Source organism: Fusarium solani (assembly GCF_023522795.1).
Source record: "Fusarium solani strain SB1 chromosome Unknown bctg00000009, whole genome shotgun sequence".
NCBI lineage: Eukaryota > Fungi > Ascomycota > Sordariomycetes > Hypocreales > Nectriaceae > Fusarium > Fusarium solani.
This window is the reverse complement of record NW_027072144.1, coordinates 1-26,028: the sequence shown is the minus strand read 5'-3', so window position 1 is coordinate 26,028 and position 26,028 is coordinate 1. Positions and strand designations below refer to the sequence as shown.

At 44.4% G+C, this 26,028-nt stretch overlaps 4 protein-coding genes across 4 annotated transcripts; 3 read left to right on the top strand and 1 right to left on the bottom strand.

Moving 5' to 3' along the window:
- Positions 1-3,317: 3,317 nt before the first annotated feature.
- MRS44_013074 (uncharacterized protein) lies at positions 3,318-4,793 on the top strand (the record flags this gene model as incomplete). The annotated part of the gene is made up of 1 exon (XM_065616563.1): positions 3,318-4,793. The coding sequence occupies one exon, from the start codon at positions 3,318-3,320 to the stop codon at positions 4,791-4,793; it is 1,476 nt and encodes a 491-aa protein (XP_065472635.1).
- Positions 4,794-4,931: 138 nt separating this feature from the next.
- Positions 4,932-7,324, top strand: MRS44_013073 (uncharacterized protein; the record flags this gene model as incomplete). The annotated part of the gene is made up of 3 exons (XM_065616562.1): positions 4,932-5,345; positions 5,400-7,239; positions 7,287-7,324. 3 exons carry the CDS (start codon positions 4,932-4,934, stop codon positions 7,322-7,324), a joined length of 2,292 nt encoding a protein of 763 aa, XP_065472634.1.
- A 5,815-nt stretch (positions 7,325-13,139) lies between these two features.
- MRS44_013072 (uncharacterized protein) lies at positions 13,140-13,358 on the bottom strand (the record flags this gene model as incomplete). Its single annotated transcript, XM_065616561.1, has 1 exon — positions 13,140-13,358. One exon carries the CDS (start codon positions 13,356-13,358, stop codon positions 13,140-13,142), a length of 219 nt encoding a protein of 72 aa, XP_065472633.1.
- Positions 13,359-14,002: 644 nt separating this feature from the next.
- MRS44_013071 (uncharacterized protein) lies at positions 14,003-18,946 on the top strand (the record flags this gene model as incomplete). The annotated part of the gene is made up of 4 exons (XM_065616560.1): positions 14,003-14,487; positions 14,553-15,773; positions 15,920-18,740; positions 18,794-18,946. 4 exons carry the CDS (start codon positions 14,003-14,005, stop codon positions 18,944-18,946), a joined length of 4,680 nt encoding a protein of 1,559 aa, XP_065472632.1.
- Between the last annotated feature and the right edge of the window lie 7,082 nt (positions 18,947-26,028).

Sequence of the window (26,028 nt, the reverse complement as noted above, 5' to 3'; positions counted from 1 at the left end):
AGGGGGCAAAAAGGAGAACAGGGAGTCATTAAGGGGAGAAGTGCGAGAGGGAAGGCGGCTCATCGAGCGTTCGTTGAAAAGGGAGAGTGAACGGGAAGGGAAGAAGGAAGGGGCGGGGAGAGTCAGGGTCAAAATGGTCAAAAAAGCGAAGTTAAGGGACAAACGGACAAAGGAGGTCAAGCGTCGAATAGACGAGTAAAGTCAAGGGAGTAAACGCGGTTGTGTTGGAGAGGGTAAGTCAAAGAGGCGTTAGTAGACGAAGAGCACGGTTGGTTGCGGGTTTCACGTTGTTCAATGATAATAATGATGATGTGAGGTCGAATAAGGAGATAGGCGGGGCGGGCCAAGTCAAAGAAGTAGCAAAGTTTTTGCGGGTAGGGTTATAAGGTAGATGATAAAAGAGAGTATGGTTATAGTTTGGCATTACTGGGAGTTTATGGGTTCGGATGGTTTCGGTGGGGTAGAGGTGTATAGAGGTGTGTTCGAGGACGGTCACAAGGCAGAGGAAGAGTAGGCAGGGGAGAAAGCGAGGCCGGGACAAATAAGCAAGGTGGCAGAGTTAGGAGTTCGCCGTGGGCATAGGCGAGAAGGTTAGAGCAGCTAAGGATAGGTAAAGCGTAGGGAGCGGGTAGGTAGGGGAGTAAGAGAGGACAAGGCGAGTCGGCAGCAAAGGGGGTCGTAGAGATGGGGATGTAGGAGGAGGAGGGAGAGGCAGATTATCAGAGGAGCCAGCGGTTGATTCAACAAGTGGAGGCAGAGCGGAGGTTATAGGTGATGCAGGAGGCAGAGGAAGTAGGCATGTTTGAGGATATGTTGGCAGAGTGGGCGGGGGTGTTGTGGTGCATGCAAGATAGATAGAGAGGTCAGAGGAGGTATATCACGAGATAGAGATAAGGTGAGTAGTTTACGCAGGGATGCCGCAGAGGTTAGGGGATTTCATGCGAGAGAGCGGGCATGGAGGGCGAGATAGAAAGAGAAGCGAGGTAATTATTTATTTATGGTACGTAGAACATGGATATAGGAGCAGCGGGTCGTACGGACGAAGGGGAGGAGAGAGAGAGAGAGATTTGAGTAATAATAGGGATAGCGGGGATAATAAGGGGGAGGGGGCAAGCAATGGATGCGAACAGTTGGGGTGAAGAGGTTATGAAATTTATAGAGGGTAGGGAGTGCCGACGGGAGGAATTGGACCGAGAGATAGATGGGTTCATGGGGCGAGTAAGGTGCGAGGTAGGAGAAGAAGAGTATTGCGATGTTTGTAGCGAGCGAGCGTTAAGTATAAAGATATAGGCATTGGTAAGGGACGCATGATGGGCCGGTGGAGAAGGTAAAGACAAAGAGGATATAGCGAGGGCGGCCGAGATTGAGGCGGATTATGAGGGAAGCAGGAGGTTGATCCGGCAGACAGAGAGGGAGCGAGCGTTGAATATGATGAAGGAGGCGCAAGATGCGGCGGATTTTGAGGCAGAGTTGGACGAGTGGAGTAGGTGTCGCATCGTGTATAAGGAGGGAGGGTATGATGATGACGAGGAGGATGTTGAGCAGGGAATAGATGCGTGCGCGAAGAAAGGGTCGCGGATGTGGCAATTGTTCACGGAGAAAGGCAATGAGGTCAGGGAAGGAATGTTTAAGAAGAAGAGGTTTATGAGTTGAGCCGCGGTGCGATGAGGCATAAGGGGTCGAGGTATGAAAGTGAGTTTTAGTGGGTTGTAGTCGCATTAGATTTGTGATATTGGTATGATTGAGCGAGTAAGTAGGGTGAAGAGGGAAAATGAAGCAGCGTATGACGAATCGAGGCATGGGTTGAGAGATACAACGGGGTTGAGTGAAGAGAGTAAGGCAAAGAGAGATATGTATAGGCGTAGAAGAAAAACACATTGGCAGGTGAGGTGGAGGTCAATGGTTATATAGGATAGGTTTCGATCATAGGTGCAATGGGTTAGAGGGAAAACACGGTGCGAGTTACAGAGGGTAAGGATTGTAATTTTGAGGATGGATGGATGTAATATAAGGAAGGCGTTGGCAGAGCAGTAGCGACACGATAATAGTGGATGGATTGTGTGTAGACGCATGGGTTAGGGGTTAGGCAGGGTTTAGAGCGGGGTTACATGCAAGGTAATCAAGTAATCAAGGAGATGCGAGGTAATCAAGTCATTATAACGAGACGAGGTAATCAAGTCATCAAGACAGTGCACGGTAAGCATGTCATCAGGGAGAGGCGGTGTAATCAAGCAATGTAATCAAGCAATCAGGTAGATGGAAGTAATCGAGGAAACACGGCAGGATAGGGTTAGCAAGTAATCAGGTAGATCAAAAGACAAGGAGTGGTGGAGTGGTTATATAGTAAGACACATGAAAGAGGAACAGGGGTCAGAGATTAGGGTTAGCCACTATTGCTCGACGACCTTTCAGTGAAAGGTCAGACCCCGGTCAGGTTCGTAGGTACCTCGCAGAGCGTAATTTGCGTGGGAAATGACATGGCTTGATAGCGTGCGGTCGTTGAGTGAAGTGAAAGGTGATTCAAGTGAAAGGGCATAAGCTGATTGGACCAAAACTGGTGCCAGGGTCGCAATGAACAAAAGCAAAAACCAATACGAAACGCCGAGCCACTACAACGACGACGAGGACGAGGATATGATATGCATATACTTGTAGAATAACGAATTCGAAGTATAATTCTAAAAAACGAAGGGTGAAAAGAGACATCCGTCAGAAGGAGAAGAGTGTATTCCTACCCTTGTGAGTTATCTAACTCAAAAGCCTCACCGTCAGCCTCGTGTTTGCTTACGTATAGAGCGAAGGAGGGTGAATAACTAGCCTTTGCGCTTCTGGAGGGTTTGTGAAAAAAGGGGGTAAGGTCTCTAGATTATAAAATGAAGAACTGGCGTTCCCTTCCCTCCTTCCTTACTCTTTGCATCCTCATCATCCTCATTATCCTCGTCAAATATTTATATACTATTTATGATCATCATATACATATATTCATGCCGCGTATTCATAGCATGGGGTTAGATATTCTCCGCTATGACCCTGATCACCGGGTTGTTGTCTGCCGGCTATGCCGGACGTGTCTAGTCCCCAAGGCGGCAAGCTGGAGGAGCCACCTGCGGGCCGAGCCGCACCGAATGAGGGGTGAGGAGCTAAGGACGACCATTGAGCTCTTATCGAGTTACGACCTGCGCCCAGTAGAGGAGCTCCGTCAGTGGAGGCCAGATAGGACGAGACCTTGCCGGCCGATCGAAGGCCTCGCTATCTTTACCGGGTATTACTGCTGCACGCGCGATGGCTGCAACTACTGCACACGGAGGCTCGCCAAGATGCACCAGCACATGCCAGCACATGGTATGAAGGCCTCGCAGCACCGAGAGGCCGTCCCCCTCTGGAGAGGCTGCATGCTCCAGACGTATTTCACGGCAAAGGGACGCATCGATTACTTCATCGTTGAAGAACCCTCGTTATCGTCATCGCCATCGGGGGAGGTATCGGCCCTTAGATTCCTTCTGCCGCCGTCACAGGAGGAGGGGAAGCTATTCAATGAGCTAAAAGCGGATCTGGCCCAGGCATCCCGCGACCTAGAGGAGCAGGCCGGGGTTATGCAGGACGTCGGGGAGTCACGAGCGGACCGAGTCCCGTGGCTCGTCCATACCGGGTTCCCTGCCCACATGCGGGGGCTCCGGGATGCCGAGATCCAGTCGTCGTACTCGCTGCCGCCGAAGAAGCTCCCAGGCGGGGACTGTGGCGGCGAAGGGGAGGACAACTCGGACCTCATCCGCATCCTTGTCGCGGCCGAGACCGTCCTCAGGGACGCCTACAAGCTCTGCAGCGATAAGTCACTCGAGCGGAAGATGACGCAGCAGCGGGCCAAGAGGTTGAATGAGTTCCGTGATGCCGGCGGCTCGAGCAGCGGCAAGCCCGGCGGGTTCCGCAGTTTTAAGAACGAATCCTCGCTGACCTCGTACTTCCGAAGGATGAAGCAGCTTCTCGTCTACTATTATCGGGTCGTATTCTGCGAGGACGGTCACTTCACGAGGGAGAATGAGGACCAAGTGTTGCCGCGGGACGTCATCGAACCAACACCTCAGCAGCAGCGAGCCATAGAAGGCATCATCGATGCCCTGCGGGAACAAGACGAGATGGCGAAGGAAAAATCAGCCGATGAGGAAGATAACGAGGAGCGCGACGCTGAGCTAAAGCATGTCATTCGCAACTTCTACGTATCCCTGATCTGCCAGACAGTCGGGAGCAGGCCGTTCCGGTCCGCGGTACTAAGCTTCTGCGCCATGCTCAGCCGGAAGAAGGCCTTTACACGGCGAGAGGCGAATGATGACGAGCAGCGCAAACGGTGCGTCTGGAACGAACCAGGCAACTTCAACAGCAACTTATCCGCACTCACGTGGACTGCTCAGCTCATCCTGTTCGACTTCGTGTGCTTCCACAAGCAGGACGACGAGGACGGGATACCCGAACTGCTGGAGAAGATGTGCAAAAAGTACTTCCAGCAGATGGCAGAGACACCCTTCGGTCATATCCTGCAGTGGCGGCTCTACCTTTTCGCAGCATCTCGAACGGCTTTCGCCAAGAACCAGGCACGCTGGTCTCTCGACGGCCAGACGATCGACTACATGGGAACCAAGCTACACATGGAACAGGTGTCGCAGCTGGTCGTATCAGAGTTTCGCCAGGCGCATTCGCTTCTGTATGATGAGCTGTTGTTCGGTGCGAATGATATTGCACCAATCGAAGCGTGGAGACTACAGGACGACCTGGACCTCGACGACTACGGCGGCTCATAGCTGACGGACGAGAGGAATGCCGAGATCCTAAAGGGAACGCAGGACGCCCTGCTCCGGCAGATCGAGCATAGGGCTGAGCTGCGAGGGGTCTATATGCGGACCGATCAGGCCGGCGGGTTGAGCCTATGTCCGAAGGCAATGGCCTGCTACGAGGCGCACGTGCAAGAGTTCCTGAAGCGGATGGTGACGCTCATCCATATTCCGCCGGCTCCTCCGTTGCGGGCGCCGGAGCTGCTTTCCGTCACCTACACCAACACAGGTCGTCGTCGATGCATATTAATCTGGGAGAAGATGGTCATGGTGTACGTGCGGTATCACAAGAGCCAGGAACAGGTTGGTGCCGAGACGGAGAACATCCGCTTCTTGCCCCGCGCGATTAGAGATCTGCTCTTAACATATCTGGCTCTAGTGCCGCCGCTGCGCCAGGTCTTCCTTCGTCAGAGAAAGCCCGGCGCTCTGCTGTCGCCGTACCTGTGGTCGAGCCTGGACGGCGAGGTCTGGAGGGACACCACGATCTCTTCTTGCCTTCGCAGGGCCTGCGCACGCGCCGAGGTACCGCAGTTCCAGGTGGCGTAGTAGCGCCAGGCTGCTGCTTCTATCACCAAGGAGAAGTTCAGCGCCAAGGAGCGGGCCAACTTTGACCTAGAGGAGATCGCGGCAGCTGAGGAAGTCGAGGATGAGGCGGCCCTCGCGGACCTGGCCGGAATGAGCAACCACAGCTACCGCACGTTCAACCATGCCTATGCTGGCAGCACGACGCTGACGATGAGCACGCTGCTCCATCGCGCCTACCGTGCATCGCAGAGCTGGCGCTCCCTGTTCCGGGTCGATCAACTTCTCCAGGGGAAGCGGCCGCATACGGTATCAGGGACGCAGGCGCAGGGGTTGCTCAATGCTTGCAAGAAGGCGCGGTTTCGCACAAGGCCGGCCCAGAAGGAGGACGGCCTGCTGAAGGTGGCTCGCAGGCTATACAACGACCCGGGGCTGCAATTACGTCGCCCAGGTCAGCGAGATGGCATGCTGGCGACATTGGGCCCGCGACCAGCCGAGCAGGTCATCGTTGTCCTTGCGACCGGATCAGGCAAGACACTAATAGTGATGGTTGGTGCTGCGCTCGAAGGCGCTGCGACGACCATCTTGATATTACCTACGGTGGCCCTCCGCGGTAACATGCTCGTTCGCCTCGGCAAGGTGGCGTTGAAACACTACGTGTGGTCGCCAGGGTCGTCCAAGTCGGCGCCGCTGGTCATCATGTCGGCCGAGGCCGCCTGCACAGAAAGCTTCCTGGAGTATGCCAACCGACTTGCGGACCGACAGCGGCTGGACCGGATCGTGATTGACGAGTGCCACCTGACCATCACGGCGAACGACTATCGGCGGTGCATGTCGCAGCTGGGCTGGTACGTGCGGCGGGTTCAGACGCAGACAGTCTGGCTGACGGCGACGCTCCCGCCAGACTACCAAGAGCTCTTTATAGAGCATAATAAGCTCGTTCGGCCGCATATAGTCAGGGAGTCGACGAATCGGCCGAACATCCGGTACATCGTACGGCGTGAGCGAGGCTTGGGCACCTTGTGCCAGAGGGCGGCTCGTCTTGTCCAAACCTGCTGGACCCGGAAGGACCTCTTCGAGAGCGAACGGGATAAGATCATCTTATACTGTCAGACGAAAGAGCTCGTGGCGGAGCTCGCCGACCTGCTGGGGTGCCCGTCATACACGGCTGACTCTGGTACGGAGGAGGAGAGGAGGGCGGTCATCGAGCAGTGGCTCAGTGCTACGGACCCGCCTGCTGTTGTAGCCACATCTGCGCTGGGCCCCGGCTTCGACCATCCGCACGTCCGGTGGGTCATCCACGTCGGCGCCCCAAATCTAATGACAGAATTCTCGCAGGAGTCAGGCAGAGCCGGTCGGGATGGCAAAGTAGCAGAATCCATCGTCTTACTTAGCGCGGCCTGGCAACCGCAGCTAGACCGGCAGCTGGGGGCAGACCAGGAGGCCATGCAGCTATACCTCACGCAGCAGCAGTGTTCGCGCGGCATCATGAGCCAATTCCTCGATGTGCGGTCGGACTGGAGGTGGTGCATGGAAGGCGATGAGCTTTGCGGCGTCTGTCCCAACCACCACATCGAACGCCGGCCGACCGATCTTGAGTTCCATCTACCGCAGCCCCAGGCGGAAGAAGTAGCGAGCGGGGGTGAGGGTGAGGGTGAACAGTGCTCCATGGCCAGCGAGATGGTTTTTACTGGGCCCAGTGAGGTTCTTCGCCAGGCCCGAGTTTGCAATGAGGTGCTGAGCCGATACGAGAGGGATCTTGAGACAATGATGGGCTGCTGTCTATATTGTCGGGTGGAGGGGAAGCCGTTTGAGCATGCAGCGGCAGCGTGCGCGCGACGCCATGATTGGATACGAGCGAAGCAGAAGGCACTTCGGGACTGCAAAAGCCGGGGTAAGGAGTGGATGGATCTATATGCCGTCTGTTGGATGTGCTATCAGCCACAGGAGATCTGTCGGGCGGCGGACCCGGACTATGACGGAGATGGTTCATGTCGATTCCCAGACATGGTCATACCTCTGTGTTTTGGGGCTTATAGCCGGCCACGCCGTACCGATTGGTTCCTGAAGCATTTTAACCAGACATTCAGGACGTGTCAAGAGTATATGTTGTGGCTTGGTAAAAGTGCCTCGCTGGGAGACAGTAGATGTACGCAGGCGAACTGCGTAGCAGCGCTTTTGTTGGCCGAGCTTGGGTGAAACCCGCCGCTAATAATAGATAGATAGTAGTTAGTTATAGAGCCTCTAGTTAAAATTTAAGAAAAAATAAAGAAAGGGATAGAAAAGATAAAAACGCAATATATAGGGGTAAGTTAAGGTCTAGGGTAGGACTAACCTATATTAATATAATTAAGGGGGAAAAATAAGGCTCTATATGGTAAAGAATAAAACCTATAAAGGCTATACTAGGAATTAAATCTTGATTATCTGGTTTATGAGTTAGAAATTCTATTATTAAACTATATAGCTTATTTCTCTCGACTAGGTTACCTAGTCTAATATTCATAATAGTTAAGCAAGTCTCTAACGCGATACTTATAACTATACCTCCTTACTATAATAATTGCCTTTCTAATAATGGAGATAGAAATATATATAGATTACTATATAAAAAGTTAAGCTCTGCAGCAGAATTTAGCTATATATAAGGTAGTAAAGAAAGAATATATCATAGACCTAACCCCACTTGCAGAGGTATAAAAGTGGGTAGGAAACTAACTGCTGGTGTCTAGGAGAGTTAGTAGTAATAATTACTAACCGCTAATATAGGAGTTAGTAAGAGTAGGTAGCAGGGAGAGTTAGAAGTAGTAATTGCTAACCGCTAATATTTAGGGTAATATAAAGCGCTATTTAGGTTAAGCACTATTGAGGTTAAGCGCTATTTAGGTTAAGCATAGTTTAAGGTTAGGGTTAAGTAATTAAGATAATAATTAAGGATATATAGTTATATTAATTATTAAGAGCAGTAACTAAGTTAATAATTAGGGCGAATATAGGTATAAAAAGTAAAAGTAGTAAGAAAGAAAAAAAATTAGTAAAAAAAAAGAAAGGAGAAGTAAAAAGAGGCAAAAAAAAAAAAAAGTAACATATAATAGGGGAAAGGAAAGGAAATATAAGTAAAAAAAAAAAAGGGAGGTAAGAGGGAGAGGGATTTAAGAGAGTAAAAGATTATAAGAAAGGGGGGGGGGGGGGGGTTATAAGTATTAAGAAGAAGAAAAGTAAAAAGAAGATTAAGGTAAAGAAAAGAGTAAAAGAAAAGCAGTTTAGAAAGAGTAAAAAGAGAAAAGGGAAAAATAAAGAGGGAAAAGAGAGTAATAGAGAGGAGGTAATAAGAGAGGTATTAGAGAGGTTTATAGAGAGGATATAGTAAGAGTAGTTTTAATAAGGTTAATAGAGATAAGGTAGTATAAGTAATTTTAGAGACATAAATTAATTATAAGAAGGTAAGGGGAATAATAAGTAAAAGAGTAAGTATTAAGTTAAGGGAAAAGGATAATAAAAGTTAGCGTATATAAGTAAGAGTAATTAAGTTAGGTTAAAGAAAGAGGTAGAATAAAATATATAGACTTAAAGAGAGAGTAAAATAATAAGAAAAGAAAGAGGGTTATAGAAGAGGAATAAGAGTTTAGTGGGTGAGTATATAGGAGAAGAAAAGGGGAGAATAGGAGAAAGGAAAGAGGGGAGGAGAGAAGGGGAAGTATATATAGAGGAAGAAAAGAGGAAGAGGAGGGAAGAGAGAGAGTAAGGAAAGAGGGAAGAAAGAGGAGGAAAAGAGGAAGAAGAGTGAAGATAAGGGGGAAAAAGAGAAAGAGAAGTAAAGAGAAAGAGGAAGGAAGAGAAGGGGATATAAAAAAGGCATATAAGAGAGAGAGAGGAGAGGAAGAGAAGAGAGGAGAAAGAGTAAAAAAAAAAGAATAAGAGGGAAGGAAAGATAAAAATGTTAAGAGAAAAGAGAGGGAAGAGAAGGAAGAAGAAAGAGGAAGGGGAGTTAAAAATATGGGAAGTTAGGAGAGGTAAAGGTTAAGAGGAGTAATTAAATTAATAATTAGGGGGAGATATTAAGATTATAATTAGGGTTAATAGGTTATAGTAGAGGTTAGGGGGGTAATTAAATTAATAATAAGGGGGAGTTATTAAGGTAATAGTTAGGGTTAATAAATTATAATAAAGGTTAAGGAGAGTAATTAAAGTAATAATTAGGGTGAGTAATAGAGAGAGAGAGAGTTAAGTAGAGTAGAGGGAAAAGTTAAAGAAAGTAAAAGAAAGAAAGGTAGTAAGCAAGAGAGTAAAGAGGTAAGATAAGTTATATTAGTTTAGGAGAGAGGGAAAGTATAGAGTAAAGTAGGAGGAAGAATTAAAAAGATAAGTAAGAAATTAAAATAGGGGAGAAAAGAGATAAAGAAGAAAGGTAATTAGGTAAGGTAGAGAGAAGGTAATAAGTAATAAGTAAAGGAAGAGTAAAAGGTAATTAAAAGAAGTAAAAGAAGAGAAGGAATAAAGAGTAATTAAAAAGGGAAAGTAGAAGAAAAAAGAAAGAGTTAATTAAAGATAAATAAGGAGGAGAGGAAAGAAAGAGGGAGAAAGGAGAAGTAAAAAAAAAAAAAAAAAGAGCAAGAGGTAAAAATAGAGGAATAAAAAGTAAAAGAGAGAGAAGAAGAGAAGAAGAGAGGTAATAAATAGAGAGGAAAATAAAGAAAAGAAGGAAATATAGTAAGTAAGTATAGGGTAGTTAAAGGTTAGGTAGAGTTAGAAGTAAGAGTAATAGAAAAAGAAAGAGTAAGATATATAGAGAGAAATAAGGATAGGTAAAAGGTAAAAGGGTAAGGGTAGTTTAAAGAAGAAGAAAAGTAAAAGAAAGAAGAAGAGAAAAAAAGGAAAAAGAAGAAAAAAGAATAGAAGTAAAGAGAGAGGGTTATATAAAGAAGAGAAAATAAATAAGAGTTAAATAAAGAAAAGAGAAAGTAATAGAAGAAAGAGTATATAGTAAGAGTAAATAGAAGGAATAAGGGGAGGAGAGAGGAAGAGGAGTAAGGAGTAAGAGAGGAGAGGAAGAAGGGGTAAAAGGAGGGGAGAAATAAGAGTAAAAAGAAAGGAAGAAAGAGTATAAATATAAGATAGGTAGTATAAATTAAGGAGAGAAAAAAAGTATAAAATAAAGGAAAAGAAAAAGTAATAGGGATAAAAGAAAGAAAAAAGATTAAGGTTAAGAGGGGGGGGGGGGGGGGAGGGAGGTAATTATGGTAAGAAGTTATAATAAGAGGTGAAAAAAAAAAAAAAAGGTATAAAAGAGTAATTAGTAAGTTAAGGTAAAGTAAGAGAAAGAGTAAAGGTAAAAGGAAGGTAAAAGGAGAAATAGGAAGGAAGTTAAAATAAGAAAGAAGATAAAAAATAAGTAATTTAAAGAGAAATAAAAGAAAAGAAATAATAAAAAGTAATTAAAAAGAAAGATTAAAAATAAAGAGAAATAAAAAAAGAGAGGAAAGTAAAAAGAAAGTAATAAGAATAGTTTTAAAAGAAATAAGTTAATTAGAAATAAATAAAAAAAAGAGAGAAAGAAGAGATAAAAGGAAGGTTAATTATAAGAAAAGAAAAGAAAAAGTAAAAAGAAAGATAATAAAGAAGGAAAAATTAATTAAAAAGAAATAAATAAAGGTAAAAGTAAAAATTAAGATAAAAATAAAGGTAAAGATATAAGAAAAAATAAAAATAAGGATATAAGTAAAAGTAAAAATAAGAATTATAATAGGATAAAGTAAGTAAAGGATAGGGAAGATAAAATAAGAGAAGTAGAAAAGAGGGAAAAAAATAGAAATAAGTAAAAGTAAGGATATAGGTGATTTAGAAGTATTTTTTAGGGTTAGGGTAAAAGAGTTTAAGAAAGGAAGAAAAAGAGAAGAAAAAAGAAAGAGGGGGAAAGAAAAGAGAGAAAAAAAGAGGGGAGTAATTAAGGTAAAGGTTAGGGGGGATAATTAAGTAGAGGGTTAGGGTTAAGTAAGTAAGTAAGTTAATTTAAAAAAGAAAAGAAAGGGTTAAGTAAAGAGGTAAAGGTTAGAGGAGAAATAAGAGGTAAAAAAAAAAGAGTAATTAAAGAAAAAATGAATATAAAATTTAAAGTATATTTAAGTAGAAAGTAAGAGATAAAAAATAAAAATAATAAAGTAAGAATAAGTAAGGGTATTAAGTTATTATATTTAAAAAAAATAAAAAAATAAAAGAAGTTATTAATTAGAAAGATATATATAGTAATAAATAAGAAAATAGGTATAAGAGTAGAAGTAATAATAAAATAAAAGTAATAATAAAAAAGTAAAAAAAAGAAAAGAAAAAAAAATAAGATAAAGGATAAATAAAATGAAAAAGAAAGAAAAAAAGGGTTAAGTAAAAAGGTAAAGTTAAGAGAGTTATAAGAGAGATTATAATAAAGATTAAATAAATTATGAGGGTTTTATAAATATTAAGTAAAATGAATAAAAAATAGGTTAAGGGAGGGTTAAAAAAAAAAAAAAAAAGTAATAAAAGAAAAGATTTAAGGTAAAAGTAAATAAAAAAAAGAGAGGAAAAAATAATAAGTAAAAAGATTAATAAGGGTTAGGGTTATGGTTGGGGTTAGTATTTACTATCTAAGCTATTTTGCCCAGAGGGTTTCTTCTAGCTAAAGATATAGCTTATAGACTAAAGAGAGAGGAGATTTTTCTAAAATATATAAAGAGATAAGAAAAAAGTAATAAGAGTATAAAAGAGATATAAGAGATATAGCTAAGAAAGAGAGATATAACTAAGAAAGAGAAAGAAATAAGAGATAAGAGATAAGAAATAAGAGATAAGAGATAAGAGATAAGAAATAAGAGATAAGAGATAAGAGATAAGAGATAAGAGATAAGAGATAAGAGATAAAAATAAATAGCCTTAAGAAGACCTTCTAGAGGTATTCCAAATTGACCTAGCTAGGTTACTAGGGTATCTCGGGCTATAGAAGCCGCAGAAGTAGCCCTAGTCCTCATGAGAGCAAGGCTAATAGAGGAGTCTAGCTGGTTAGCCGCAAGGGGGCCAATAAGGTCCTGGAGCTTCTGATAGGTCTTAGCGGTCTCTAGGTCCATAAGGCCACCTGCTGAGATGATAAGAGGCTGAAAGAAGGCCCCGAGAGACCTATATTTTCTGCGTTTTCTTCTGCAGCCTCTTTCAAGGTGCTATAAGGGTCTTCCTTAGCAGAATCCTTTGAAATAGCTACGATTTGGATATCATAGTAATAGCGGCTATTTCCTAGGGTAACTGCGAAGTCGGCCCTTAGGTTGCCTAACTATACATCAACGCGAGTTCGGGGGCGAACTTATGAAAATCACCATACTGGGGGAAAATGCGCTATTGAAGACAGGGGGGCGAACTCATGATAAATAGAGGGGGTGAACTCTTGAAAACTATAAGAGAAAAAAATATAAAAAAGAGAGGGATCTAAAGATAACTTATATGCAATACTATATATATGATTATAAGGTATTATATCTTAAATTGCTTAAGCAGTAAGTGATTTAAGTTATGCTGGAGTTTTTGATGTGGTTGAAAGAGAGGGGAGAATCAGAGGGCAGCATGTAATATTATTGGGTGAATTACGTGGTCTGTGCGCAGCAGCACATCACAGAGGCAAGTCGCCCAGCTTGTCAGTAAAATACTAATAGTAGGAGAGAGAGACTACATAGCAGATAGCAGAAGCTATGCGCAGGCAAGAGGCAATTTAGTGATAAAGTCAAACGTGGCACGCGTGCAGCAGGAGGGTAACAGCAGCGTTGAATTTCGTTGTCAAGTAGTAGCTATAATGCCAGATCCAGCGCAGTTGCATCCAGTTTGCAGGGTGAAGAAGAAAGGCGACGTTGAAAGGCCGGGCCGCAGGGGGAAGCCGATGCTGATGTAGACGATGGCATAGAAGCCCGGAAAGCCGAGGCCGAAGCGCAGAGTGAGAGTGCCGTGGTCAAAGGTGGCGGCCACGGCGAGAGGGCCGATAGGTACAAGGGCAGGCATTTCGACAGACGACTTGAGCAGAAGTTAGCGCTAATTGCCGCATAGTAGACAAGAGGTTATTACCCGTTGCAAGAGAGTTGATGTTGGATCGAAAGGGGTGACTATGGAGACGGGTGAAATGGATTATGGTTGAGGTTGCTAGTATTAAGCCGGGCTGGTCGATGTGAGTATGACGATGAGGGAGGGAAGAAGAAGAAGGCAAGAGGTGAGAGATAAGAGAAGTTTTTATAGGCGACATGTGAACAAAGAGTCATGCGAACAAAAAATATGCCATCAAGAGAGATGCAATCAAGAGATACGCGATCAAGAGATATATAACCGAGCGATATGCGACCAAGGGGTAATATACTAGAAAGCATAAGGCAGAAATATAGTCAAGTTTACTATAAAGAAGCTTTATTAATATATAACTATATGCTATATTTAATAGGTGATTAGTAGGCTTAGTATAGGTAGTAAGCATGGTTCTATAGCAACCAGCAAAAGCAACTTCAAGTCGAGTTTCATAAACGCCACAAATATATAAACCCAAATAAAAAATAAGACCAGCTTCCATTTTATTCTTACCCCATAAAACATTATATCTACAGTTTATAACATATCAACACGGCAATCATTTACTTAGGAGCCAGCTATAAGACACCATGACGAACCAGCAAGGCAACTTAGGCAGCTCTATGCCCAGCATCCGGCCATTTATCTACTTGGACGAGTACCCGTTCGTCATCTGTAAGAGTTGCAGCATTGGCATCATCGCCAGCGAGGTTATGAACCATCTGAAGTCCAAGCATTCGCAGATTGATCGCAAGGACCGGAAGAGGATCAATGCAGCCATCATGACGATGGACGGTGTTGCCAAGGATCAGGCCGAGTTACGCTGTTGGGCTCTGCCGCCGCCCACGACCGGCCCGATTGTATATATCAAGCCGCCAAAGAACGACGGCTTAGGTTGCCAACATTGCCCATACGTCGTCCGAGATACAGTTCAGATAAGGAAGCATTATCGGGAGCAGCATGGTTTAACCAATGGCCCAAAGAGGACCGGCAGCACGCGGCGGGGTACTCGGCGAGAGCAGGATCCCGTGCCATGGAGGGTTGGGGTTCAGTGCCAACGGATTTGTCATTGGGGGTACGGCAACCGATGGTTCGAAGTTGGCCGGGTCGACGAGGGGGGCACGAAGACCATCATGACAGTCAAGGTCACGATGAGAACCCGGCCGCCGACATAGATCGAATGTACCACGAAGATACGCAGGCATTCACCACAGAGGCCAGAGAGGACATCCAGGGCATACACGACAAGTGGGAGGCCAACAGCTGGATAATGCGATGCGGTTGGGCCCACCATCTCGAAGGCATCAACCCCGACCATATGCTCGAGGTCATGCAGCCGATCCGACCCGACGAGCCCGTGCTGCAGAAGATGTGGGAGGTTTTCGAACGCGTGCTGGACAGTGCGTACGCCGCTGCGAGTCGTTGTCATCCCGGCACGGCCGAGTTGTTTGAGGTCCAGCGCAAGGAAGGTTCCATCACGACGAACGACCCGTTCCAGGGGCTGATGGAGCCAGACGCGTGGCAGCGTTACAAGGCGTGGTGGATGACGTTGATGATCATCTGGCGGCGGCTAGAGGGCCCGGGTTGGAGTGTTGCCGGCGACGAGGAGGAAGGCGACGAGGAGCAGCAGCAGCAGCAGCAGCAGCAGCAGCAGCAGCAGCAGCAGCAGCAGCAGCAGCGTGGTCCGTTCAGTGACGGAGAGAGCGACGGCGGCAGCAGTAACCACAGTCGCAGGTCCAGCGAGACGCCATCCGTCGAGCGAAAGAGGCCACCATACCGCATGACCATCCGGCAGGAGGAGCTGTGGAAGGAGTTCAGCCGAGCCGTGACGTACGCCACTAGGCACGGGGTTCAGCCCACGGGACAGTACAGCGATGCCCAGCTGCAGCGTGGCTGTCTCGATTTGGTTGTGCAGTTTCTCGATCATCCGTTCAAGACCGGCAACCACTACGAGAATATTATTATTAGTGCGTTGGCCGTCATGGGGATAGACCGAGAGGGTCGTGGCTGGGTGCCGGTGGGGAAGTACACGCCGATATACTCGGCCGTCATCAAGGTGGCCAGGTATCTGGTGCTGTACCAATCCATGCTGGAGCGGGAGGCGCAGGTGACACAGCTGCGGCAGTACATGACTGCCCGCCAGGCGAGGGAGGAGGCCGAGGGACTGTTCAGGATCGTGCGGCACAAGATGTTGCAGTTCATGATCCGGACTCCAGAGGGGGTAGCCGCTGACCCGACACCGATGAATTGGATCTTGAACACGCGCGCATACGGCATGCACATCCACTTCACGACTCCGGGCAGAGAGACGATCGACTGGAGGGGTGATCAGATCATCCACGGCAGCATCAAGTTCAGGATGTATGAGATATCGGACATGCTGCACAATTTGCTGTTGCACACGCGGCAGACATTGGCCCAGCTGGTCGTGGGCAAGGTGGGGTGCCAGAGGAAGATGCAGGGCAGGGCAAGGACGAGAGAGCTGAGGCAGGTGACGGCAGGTGAAGGGGGGAGCATGAGGTGATGGGAGGAGGAGGAGAGTATGATGTGATGGCTGAAGAGGAGGGTGAAGGTTTACCCCGGTCACTGCCGCGCATACCATGGTCGAGGATAGAGGACCGGCACGGCGAGACCATGCTAGATCATTCATTCTTGAGCAACGAGGATAACGCGGATTGGGTCAGGCGAGGGGAGGGTTGGGTCAAGGACCAGATCAAGGGTTCGCCGGCCGCCCGGGAGGCGTGGACGACCATGTCGGAAGCCGGCCAGAGCGTATACCGAGAAGCTGCAGTGCGCGAGTATGGACGGCTGGTCGAGCAGTTCCGGGGGCAGTTGCTGATGCTGATGCATATGCTCGGGGGCCAGCCGGCACGGTCAACCGAGCTCATGGGGATCCGGATGTGGAACACGGCCAACGGCGGCGTCAGGAACATATTCATCCACGAGGGGATGGTGTGCTTCGTGACCATGTACCACAAGGGCTACCGCAGGTCGGGCACCGTCAAGGTCATCCACCGGTACTTGCCACGCGAGGTCGGAGAGCTGCTGGTGTGGTATATGTGGCTGGTGCTGCCGTGGTGGCAGGCGGTGCAGGGCAGGGTGAAGCAGCAGCGCCGGCGGAGTGCGTTCTTGTGGGCCGACCAAGTGGTCAGTGAAGACGGGCGGAAGGATAAGAAGCGGGTGTGGAATGTGAAGAGGGTGAACCGAGAGCCCGGGGGGTTAACGGTGGAGGAGGAGGAGAGCGAGAACGAGATGATGATGGAGGAGGAGGCCGCATTCATGGACTGGTTCAGCGAGCGCAAGTGGGGGAACGACCGTGCCCGACGGGTGATACAGCGCTACAGCTCACAGTTCTCCGGCCAAGAGCTCAACATCAGTGGCTGGCGGCACATCGCGATCGGCATCAGCAACCGGTACTTCAACAAGGCGTTCAAGCCGGACGGGGACGAATGGTTTGACGACAACAACGATGAGGGCAGTGGCTTTGCCGACAGCATGTATGATATGCAGGCCGGGCACGGGTCACACATCGCCGGGTTGGCATACGCGAGGTTGTACGGGCAGGGAGATCTGGGGACGATGAAGCGGCGGGAGGGGTTCCGGATGATCAGCATGCAGTGGCACCGGTTCTTCGGCTTCGGGGCGGAGGACCGGACGGAGTTGGGCATCGGGGATAAGCGGGGCCGATACGCCATCGACGACGAGCGGGACGGCATGCGGCGGAGGCGCTTCGACCGGCTGCACCGGGCCGACATGCGGGGGCAGCTCAAGCAGATGATGGGACCGGGGGCCGAGTTCAGGGGGTTACAGGAGGCGGTGATCCACGCCGTCACCCGTGGTTACTGGCCCATCGTGCAGGTGACGCCGACGGGGGGTGGCAAGAGCTTGACGTTCATGCTCCCGGCGTACTGCACGCCGGATGGGGTGACGGTGGTGGTGTCGCCGCTGGTGTCGCTGCAGGATGACATGGTGTCGAGGTGTATGAGGTCGGGCATCGACGCGTACGTGTGGAAGAGCCGCGGTGTCGTCCAGCGAGCGGCGGCGTTGGTGTTTATCACGCCCGAGTCGGCCGTCACCAAGGGGTTCCGGACGTTTGTGGAGCGAATGCACGGGCAGCACAAGCTTGACCGGGTCGTCGTGGACGAGTGTCACACGGTGTTGCGGTGCAGCAAGAAGTTCCGGCCAAAGATAAAGCGACTAGGCCAGACGCTCCGTGACTTTGGCGTGCCCGTGATATGCTTGACGGCAACGTTGAAGCCGACGGACGAGAGTGCGTTGTTCAAAGCGATGGAGTTCACGCTGGATCGGGTGCACATATTCAGGGAGCGAACAACGCGGCGAAACATACGGTATAGCGTCGACGTCGTGGAGGGCAAGGAGCAGGAGACGAGGAGGAACTCGATGAATACCGGCCGCAGGAGGATGATAAAGAGCAGCGGCGGCGGTGGTGGTGGTAGTAGTGTTGTTGTCAGGGTTAACCGGGAGGGCGAGGAGGAAGGAGGGGATGGGGATGATGGTGAAGACGAAGAGGCAGTGGAGCGTGCGTGCGAGATTGTCCGGCAGTGGACAGAGGCACACGGCGAGGGCAAGGTGATTGTGTACGGGGGAACCATCCGGCGAGTGCAAATGGTTTCAGAGAGGCTGGGTTGCATAGCGTACTGGCGCGGAGCCGGTGACTCGGCAGAGAAGGCTCGGCGGTTGCAGGAGTGGATGAGCAGCAGCGGGGGTGAGGAGGGATGGATCACGGCGACGAATGCGTTGGGGTTGGGCATCGACGATGGCAAGGTGCGATTAGTCGTGCACGTGGGGATGCCGCGGACGCTGGAGAACTTTGTGCAGGAGAGTGGACGAGGAGGGCGAGACGGGCAGAGGAGCGAGTCAGTGGTGGTCATACGGCGGGCGTGGCTCGAGCAGGAGGCAGAGAAGAAGAGGTGGGAACAGCAGCGGCAGGGGAAGAAGGACGAGTGGGAGTGGGATAGGGATGCGGTCGAGTTCGTCGAGGGCAAGTGTTGTCGACGAGAAGTGCTTGATCGGGAGATGGATGGCAATATTGACAGGTTTGGGTGCGTGGATGAGGAGGAGATGTGTGATATATGCGAGGCGGAGCAGGTGGAAAGAGAGATCGCGGATCGTCGCGACATGATGGGGATCACGGACGTTGACGAGGGGTCAAGTGCAGAGGCAGAGGCAGAGGCAGCGCTGGATTATGAGAGGAGTCAGCGGTTGGTGCAGCAGCGAGAGGTGGAGAGGAGGTCAAAGGCAATGCGGGAGGCAGGGGAGGTCATCATGTTCGAGAACATGCTGGCAGATTGGAGTGGAAGCTGCAGTGTATGCAGGTGCGAGGGTGTAGAGGATGTGTATCATGAGATGGAGGCATGTAGATGGAAGGGGTCAGAGGAGTGGCGGAAGGTGAGGGCGAGCATAACGCGGGCAGAGGAGGCGATGATGGAGTTGAAGCGATTCGCGGATTACTCGGCGTGTTTCAACTGCGGGTTACCACAAGATATATGCGAGCAGTGGGAAGCGGCGGGTGATGATGAGAGGTTATTTAGGAGGGCAAGGGGCAAGACATGTCAGTATAAGGGGGTATTATTTGAGATCATGGCAGTGCAGTGGGTGCGGGATATAGACTGGTGGTTAAGGGAGGTAGGGCGGAAGATAGGTGAGGTGATTGATGAGGTAGATAGCGAGCAGATGGGTAGATTATTCGAGTGGTTGGGGGAGTTGATTGAATGGGGTGGAGGCATAGGCGGCGGGATTCAAGCAAGTAGGGTATGTCAAGTAGTAGTGAGTTTGGAGAGGCAGTGGCAAGAGAAGGAGGGATAAGAAGCTAAGAGGTAAATAAGGAAATATAAATAAGAGAGTTTTTTAAAAGAAATATATATAATTAGATAGTAAGGGCAATAAAAGAAAAAATAAAAAGGTTTTATATAAAAGGGGTTAAATAAATAAATTAATAAATATAATAAAGGAATAGTTATATAAAACATAAATAAAATAGAAAAATTAAATAAAAATAAAAATAAAAATAAAAATAAAAATAAAAATAAAAATAAAAATAAAAATAAAAATAAAAATAAAAGAATAATTATAAATATAAGTAGAGAGATAGATTTAAGAATAAAATTAGGGTAAGGGTTTAAAGAGAAGGATAGGGGGAGTAGTTTATGAATATAGTTAGGGGGAGTGAGGTCCAGATACGGCCATAGAGAGCCGAGGCAAGGGATAGAGGTGAAATACCGAGTTTCGAGAGTGAGGTGGTTTTAAACGGAGGGGCGACGGCCGAGGGGTTGCGGTCGAGATGTCGAAAGTCCGAGCGTAGGCAATGGTTTCGGTCGGTGGTGGAGGGAGAAAGGAAGAATTGAGGTGAGAGTTTGAGAAGAGAGGGGAGGCGGATTTATAGACGAGATGCAACCAAAGAGGCATGCGACTAAGAGATATATGACGCATGCGATGTATGTGACCAAGGGATATTTGAGGAGGAGATGAGGTAAGAGAAAGAGAAAGAGATGAGGCAAGTGAGGCAATAATAAGCGGGGAGATAAACAAGGGGAAAGGAGGCGAGGAGGGGAAGTAAAGTAGAGGGAAGAGAAGAGGGTAAGGCGAGCAAGGTGCGAGGTAGGCGAAGAAGAGCATTGCGATGTTTATAGCGAGCGGGCGTTGAGGATTAGATGAAGACATAGGCATAGGTGAGGGATATATCATGGGCCGATGGAGAAGGTGAAGACGAAGAGAAGATAGCGAGGGCGAGGGTGGCGATATCGAGGCGAATTATGAGAGAAGCAGGAGGTTGATCCGGCAGATAGAGACGGGGCGAGCGTTGGATGTGATAAAGGAGGCGCAAGATGCGACGGATTTTGAGGCAGAGTTGGACGAGTGAAGTAGGTGTTGCAATGTATGTAAGGAGGGAGGATATGATGACGACGAGGATGTTGAGCAGGGAATAGATGCGTGTGCGAAGAAAAGGTCGGGGGTGTGGCAATTGTTCACGGAGAAAGGCAGTGAAGTTGGGGAAGGAATGATTAAGAAGGAGAGGTTTATGGGTTGAGCCGCGGTGCGATGAGGCGTAAGGGGTCGAGGTATAAAGGTGAGTTTTAGTGGGTTGTAGTCGCATTAGATTTGTGATATTGGTGTGATTGAGCGAGTAGGTAGGGTTAAGAGGGAAAATGAAGCAGCGTATAACGAATCGAGGCATGGGTTGAGAGATATAACGGGGTTGAGTGAAGGGAGTAGAGCAAAGAGAGAGATATGTATAGGCGTAGAAGAAAAACATATTGGCAGGTGAGGTGGAGGTTAATGGTTATATAAGATAGGGGTTGATCATAGGTGCAATAGGTTAGACGGAAAACACGGTGCGAGTTATAGAGGGTAAGCATTGTAATTTTGAGGATGGATGGATGTAATATAAGGAAGGCGTTAGCAGAGCAGTAGCGACACGATAATAGTGGATCGATTGTGTGTAGACGCATGGGTTGAGGGTTAGGCAGGGTTTAGAGCGGGGTTACATACAAGGTAATCAAGTAATCAAGGAGATATAAGGTAATCAAGTCATTATAAAGAGACGAGGTAATCAAGTCATCATACAGAGGCGAGGTAATCAAGTCATCATACAGAGACAAGGTAATCAAGTCATTAAGATAGTGCATGGTTAAGCATGTAATCAGGGAGAGGCGGTGTAATCAAGCAATATAATCAAGCAATGTAATCAAGCAATCAGATAGATGGAAGTAATCGGGGAAATATGGCAGGATAGGGTTAGCGGGTAATCAGGTAGATCGGGGGATAAGAAGTGGTGGAGTGGGTTATATAGGAAGACATATAAAGGAGGAATAGGGGTCAGAGATCAGGGTTAGGGGCAGGAGCAAGCGTTAAGGTTAGGGTTAGCGGTGTTTTTAAGGGTTAGGGTTAGGGTTAGAAGCGTCAGGGTCAGGGTTATGTTTTTAGGATTAAAGAAAAGAGTAGTTTTTAGAGGTAAGTAAGAAGTAGGTTAGGTTAGGATAGGGGTTAAGGGGATAGAGTAGTAAGGGGTTTAAGATAGATAATATAAAGTAAATAAATAGTAAGTAAAAAATTAGAGTATTAAGAGTTATAGGTTAGTAGGGGAGTAGGTATAAGGTTTAAATATTATTTTAAGTTAGGTTTAATATAATAAAGCAGGGGAAAATAGTAGGGAGAGAATAGGGGAAGGTTTAGTTAGAGTAAGAAGTAAAATAAAAGGAGAGTATTAAAGTAGGGCGAGGAAGGAGCAAATAGTTTAGGTATAGGGATATATATATATATAGTAAAGGTTAGTAAAATAGAGTTTTAAGTAGTTTATATAGGGTTATAAGAGGGTTAGTAAAGAGAAGGGGGGTAGAAAAAGGAGAAGGGTTTTAGTTAATAAAGGATAAGGAAATAATAAAGGGTAAAAAGGTATAAAAAGAAGAAAAAAAAAAGAAAAATAAAAAGGGGAGTAAGAAAGGTTAAATAAGGTAAGAGGGAATATAAGAGGGTTAGAAATAGAGTTATTAAGAAAGGGTTAAGTAGTAAGTTAGGTATCCAGAAGGTAAGGGTAGTATTAAGGTAGATATAGTTAAGTATTAGGTTTAGTTAAGGGTTAGAGAGGTAAGTAAAGAATAGGAGTGTTAGAAGGATAGTAAGATAAGGGTTTATATTAAGGAGAAAAAGGTTAGTAAGTATAGGGTAGGAAAGCAGGTAGGGTAGGGTTTTTTTATAGCGAGTTATTAATAGTTAATTATTAATATAGGGTTAAGAGTAGGGAAGAAAAAAAGAAAGTAAGAATAATTAAGGAGTAAAGTAAAAGATATAAATATAAGGAGTTTAAGATTAATATAGTTTATTTTATAATTTAAGAGTATAAGAAGAGGAGAGTAAAAAAGAAATATAGGTATTTATTATAATAAGTTTAATAAAGTTAGTAGATAGTTTAGGTAGGGTTAGGTATAGAAAAGCATAGAAGTAAAAGCATAAGAGGAGGGGGTAATATAAAGGTTAGTAAAAGGTAGAAAAGTATTATTTATAGAGTTAAAGTAAAAAGTAAATAGGCAAAGTAATATAATTAAGAGTTTTTTAGTATTTTATTTAAGATTATAAGATAAGAAAATAAAGTTAAAGTTAAAGTAAGAGTAAATTAAAGTATAAAATAAGGTAAAAGAAATAAAAAGAGAAATAATAAGTAAGAAGAAGTATAAATAAGGCGAAGTAGTTTATAAGTATTTTATAGTTATATTAGGTTAAGAAAAGAAGTATAATTATTAAGATATTTAAGAGAATAAATAATATTAAAATAAAAAAGATTATAAGGATAAAGTTAAAAGGTATTAAAAAAGGTAAGAGAAGTTATTTATTTATTAAGTAAAATATAAGGATAGAATAGGAGGGTAAGTATATTATAGAAGGGTTAGGTTAAGGAAAGAGTTAAAAGGAATAAAAAGAGAAAAAAATATAAAAGGAGGTTAATAAATAATATAGAGGTAAGTAATAATTAATATAAGAAAAATAATATTTAAAAAGAAGGTATAAGTAAGTAGGTATAAAAGGTAAGAGTAATAAAGAGTAAAAGAAATAAAGTAAAAAATAAAAAAAGAAATATAAAAAGATAAATATTAAAGAAGGAAATAATAAAAAAGGTAAAAAAGTTATAATTAATAGAAAGGAGGTATAAAAGAGTAGGTAAAGAGGGTAAAAGGTAAGGGTAAAATAATTAAGTTAAGTATTAAGGTAAGAAATATAAAAGGGTAATAAAGTAAGAGGTTAAGTTAAAAGTTAAAATTAATTATAAAGGTTATAGTAGTAAGAAAATAAGAAATTAAGTAAGTTTTAAATAAAATTAGTTTTTATTTTATTAATTAATTAAAAAAAAATATATATATATATAATAAAAAGAAATAAAATAAAATATAAGTAAATTAATTTAAGTTTAATATATTAGGGATATAAAAATATAAATAAGAGTTAAAGAGGGTAAAAAGTATATATAGGGTAAGGGGATAAAATAAAATAAGGGATTAGTTTTATAAGTAAAAGTAATAATTAAGTATAATTAGAGTAAGTTTTATAAGTAAGGTAAGAAAAGTAAAAAGTAATTAGTATATAAAAGAGAGTAATAAGAGGGGTTAAAAGGGGGTTAATAGTTATAAGGAGGAATTAAAGAAGTTTAATAAGGAGAAGGAAAAGTTAGGTAGTAAAGTAAAGAATAAAGGGTTAATAGGGGTTAAAGGGGAAAGAGGTAAGTTTAGAGGAGTAGTTAATAGAGTAGGGTTATTTTATAGTTAGTAATAGTTAAGTTTAAGAGAAGAAGATAAAGAAAGAGTTTTTAGGTAAAGAAAGTAGTTTTAAAAGTTAAGGGGAAATTAAGGGTTAGGAATAGGGTTTAGAAAGAAGTATTATTAAGTGGGTTTAAAAGGGGGTTATTTATAAAAAGAAAAGGTAAGGTTAAAGGGTAATAGAGGGGAGAAAGTAAGTTATTTAGGTTAAAGGGGAGAAGTAAAAGAGGCAAGGGAGGGGTTAAGGTATAGAGGAAGGTAGAGTAATATTAAAAAGTATTTAAAAGAGGGGGTTAATAGAGAAAGAAGGGAGAAGGAGTAATAAAGTTATTAAGTATTAAGGTTAGTAAAGGTATTGGGGAAATAAGAGGTTTTAAGTAGTATGGGAGGAGGTTAATTTAAAGATATTAGGGAAAAGAAGGGGAGAAATTTAAAGGGAGTATTTAAGTAGAGAAGAGGAAGAGGAAGAGGAAGAGAGAGGTTAGAAGGGAAGGGAAAGAAAAGAGTTTATTAAGAAGTTATAATAAGTTAAAGAGAATAAGAAAGAGAAAGGGATTTAAAGGGGTTTATAGTAAGAATAGTTTATAAGTAAGAAGTAAAGAGTAAAGAGTTTTAGAGTTAAGGGGGAGAAAGAGTAGTAATTAAGAAAGTAAGTAAATATAAAAAGAAGGTAAAGTAAGTTAAAAGGTTAGGGTTAGAAGTGAGTTAAAGTATTAGGGGTAGGTGGTGAGTGTGAGTATAGGAGTAAGGGTCAGGGGTAGGGGTAGGAGTAGGGGTAGAATAAGTAGTTATAAAAGGGTGAGGTAAAGGGGTAAGTAGTAAAGAAAGAAGAGGTGAGAGGAGTAAGAGGAAAAAAGAGAATAAGGGTTAGGTAGGTAAGTATTTAGGGGAAAAGAAAAAAGGGTTAAAAAAGAAAAAGAAAGAAAGAGGAGAGAAAGGATAATTAATAAGTATTAGGTTAAGGGGAAGAAGGAAGTAAAAGAAGGGAGAGTAAGGTATATAGAGTTAGGGAAAGAAGGGAAAAGGGAAAGAGGAGTAAAAGTAGGTTAAGGTAAGAGAGTAGGGATTATTTAGGTAAAAGGTAGTTAAGAGGAAAGTAAAAAGAGTAGTTATAGAGGTTAAAGGGAGGGGAGAGTATAAAGGGAAGGTAAGGTTAAGTTAAGAAGAGGGTAGGAGAGGGTAGAGAAGGGAAAAAGAGGAGTAGAGTTATTAAAGAGGTAAGGGGTTTAGGTAATATAAGAAGAAGAGAGTTTAGAGGAGTAGGGGAAAGGAAAAAAGAAGGTTAAGGTAGGTATTTAGTAAGGGAAGAGAGATAATAAAGAAAAGAGTTTAATGAAGTTTAAAGTAAAAAAGAAGAGAGAAGAATATATTAAAGTATAATTACGTTATTATTAAGATTAATAGTAATAATTAAGTTAAGGATTAGGGTTAAGTATTTATAATAAGGGTTAGAATTAAGGGTTTATAATAAGGGTTAGGGTTAAGTATTTATAGTAAGGGTTAGGGTTAAGGGTTTATAGTAAGGGTTAGGGTTAAGGGTTTATAATAAGGGTTAGGGTTAAGTATTTATAGTGAGGGTTAGGGGGAGTAATAAAGTTAAGGGTTAGGGTTAAGTGTTTATAGTAAGGGTTAGGAGGAGTAATTAAGTTAAGGGTTAGGGTTAAGGGTTTATAGTGAGGGTTAGGAGGAGTAATTAAGTTAAGAGTTAGGGTTAAGGGTTTATAGTAAGGGTTAGGGTTAAGGGTTTATAATAAGGGTTAGAGGGAGTAATTAAGTTAAGGGTTAGGGTTAAGTATTTATAGTGAGGGTTAGAGGGAGTAATTAAGTTAAGGGTTAGGGTTAAGTATTTATAATAAAGGGTTAAGAGGAGGGGTTAAGATTATAATGAGGGTTAATAGTTAAGTTAATTTAAAAATATAAAAGAAGAAAAAATAAAAAAAATAAGAAAAAAAAATTAAATAAAATAAGTTAAGATTAGAAGAGAAATAAGAAATAAAAAGAAAAGAGAGTAATTAAAAAAGTAAGAAATATGAAGGTTTAAATATATATAAGTAGAGATTAAAGAGTTAAAAAAAAAAATAAATAAGTAAAATTAAAGAGGGAAAAAGAGAGTTAAGTAAAAGAATTAAGTTAAAAGGGGTTATAATAAAGAATTATATTAAGTAAGAGGGAAGTAGGGTTAGGGTTAGGGTTAGGGTTAGGGTTAGGGTTAGGGTTAGGGTTAGGGTTAGGGTTAGGGTTAGGGTTAGGGTTAGGGTTAGGGTTAGGGTTAGGGTTAGGGTTAGGGTTAGGGTTAGGGTTAGGGTTAGGGTTAGGGTTAGGGTTAGGGTTAGGGTTAGGGTAGCACCAAA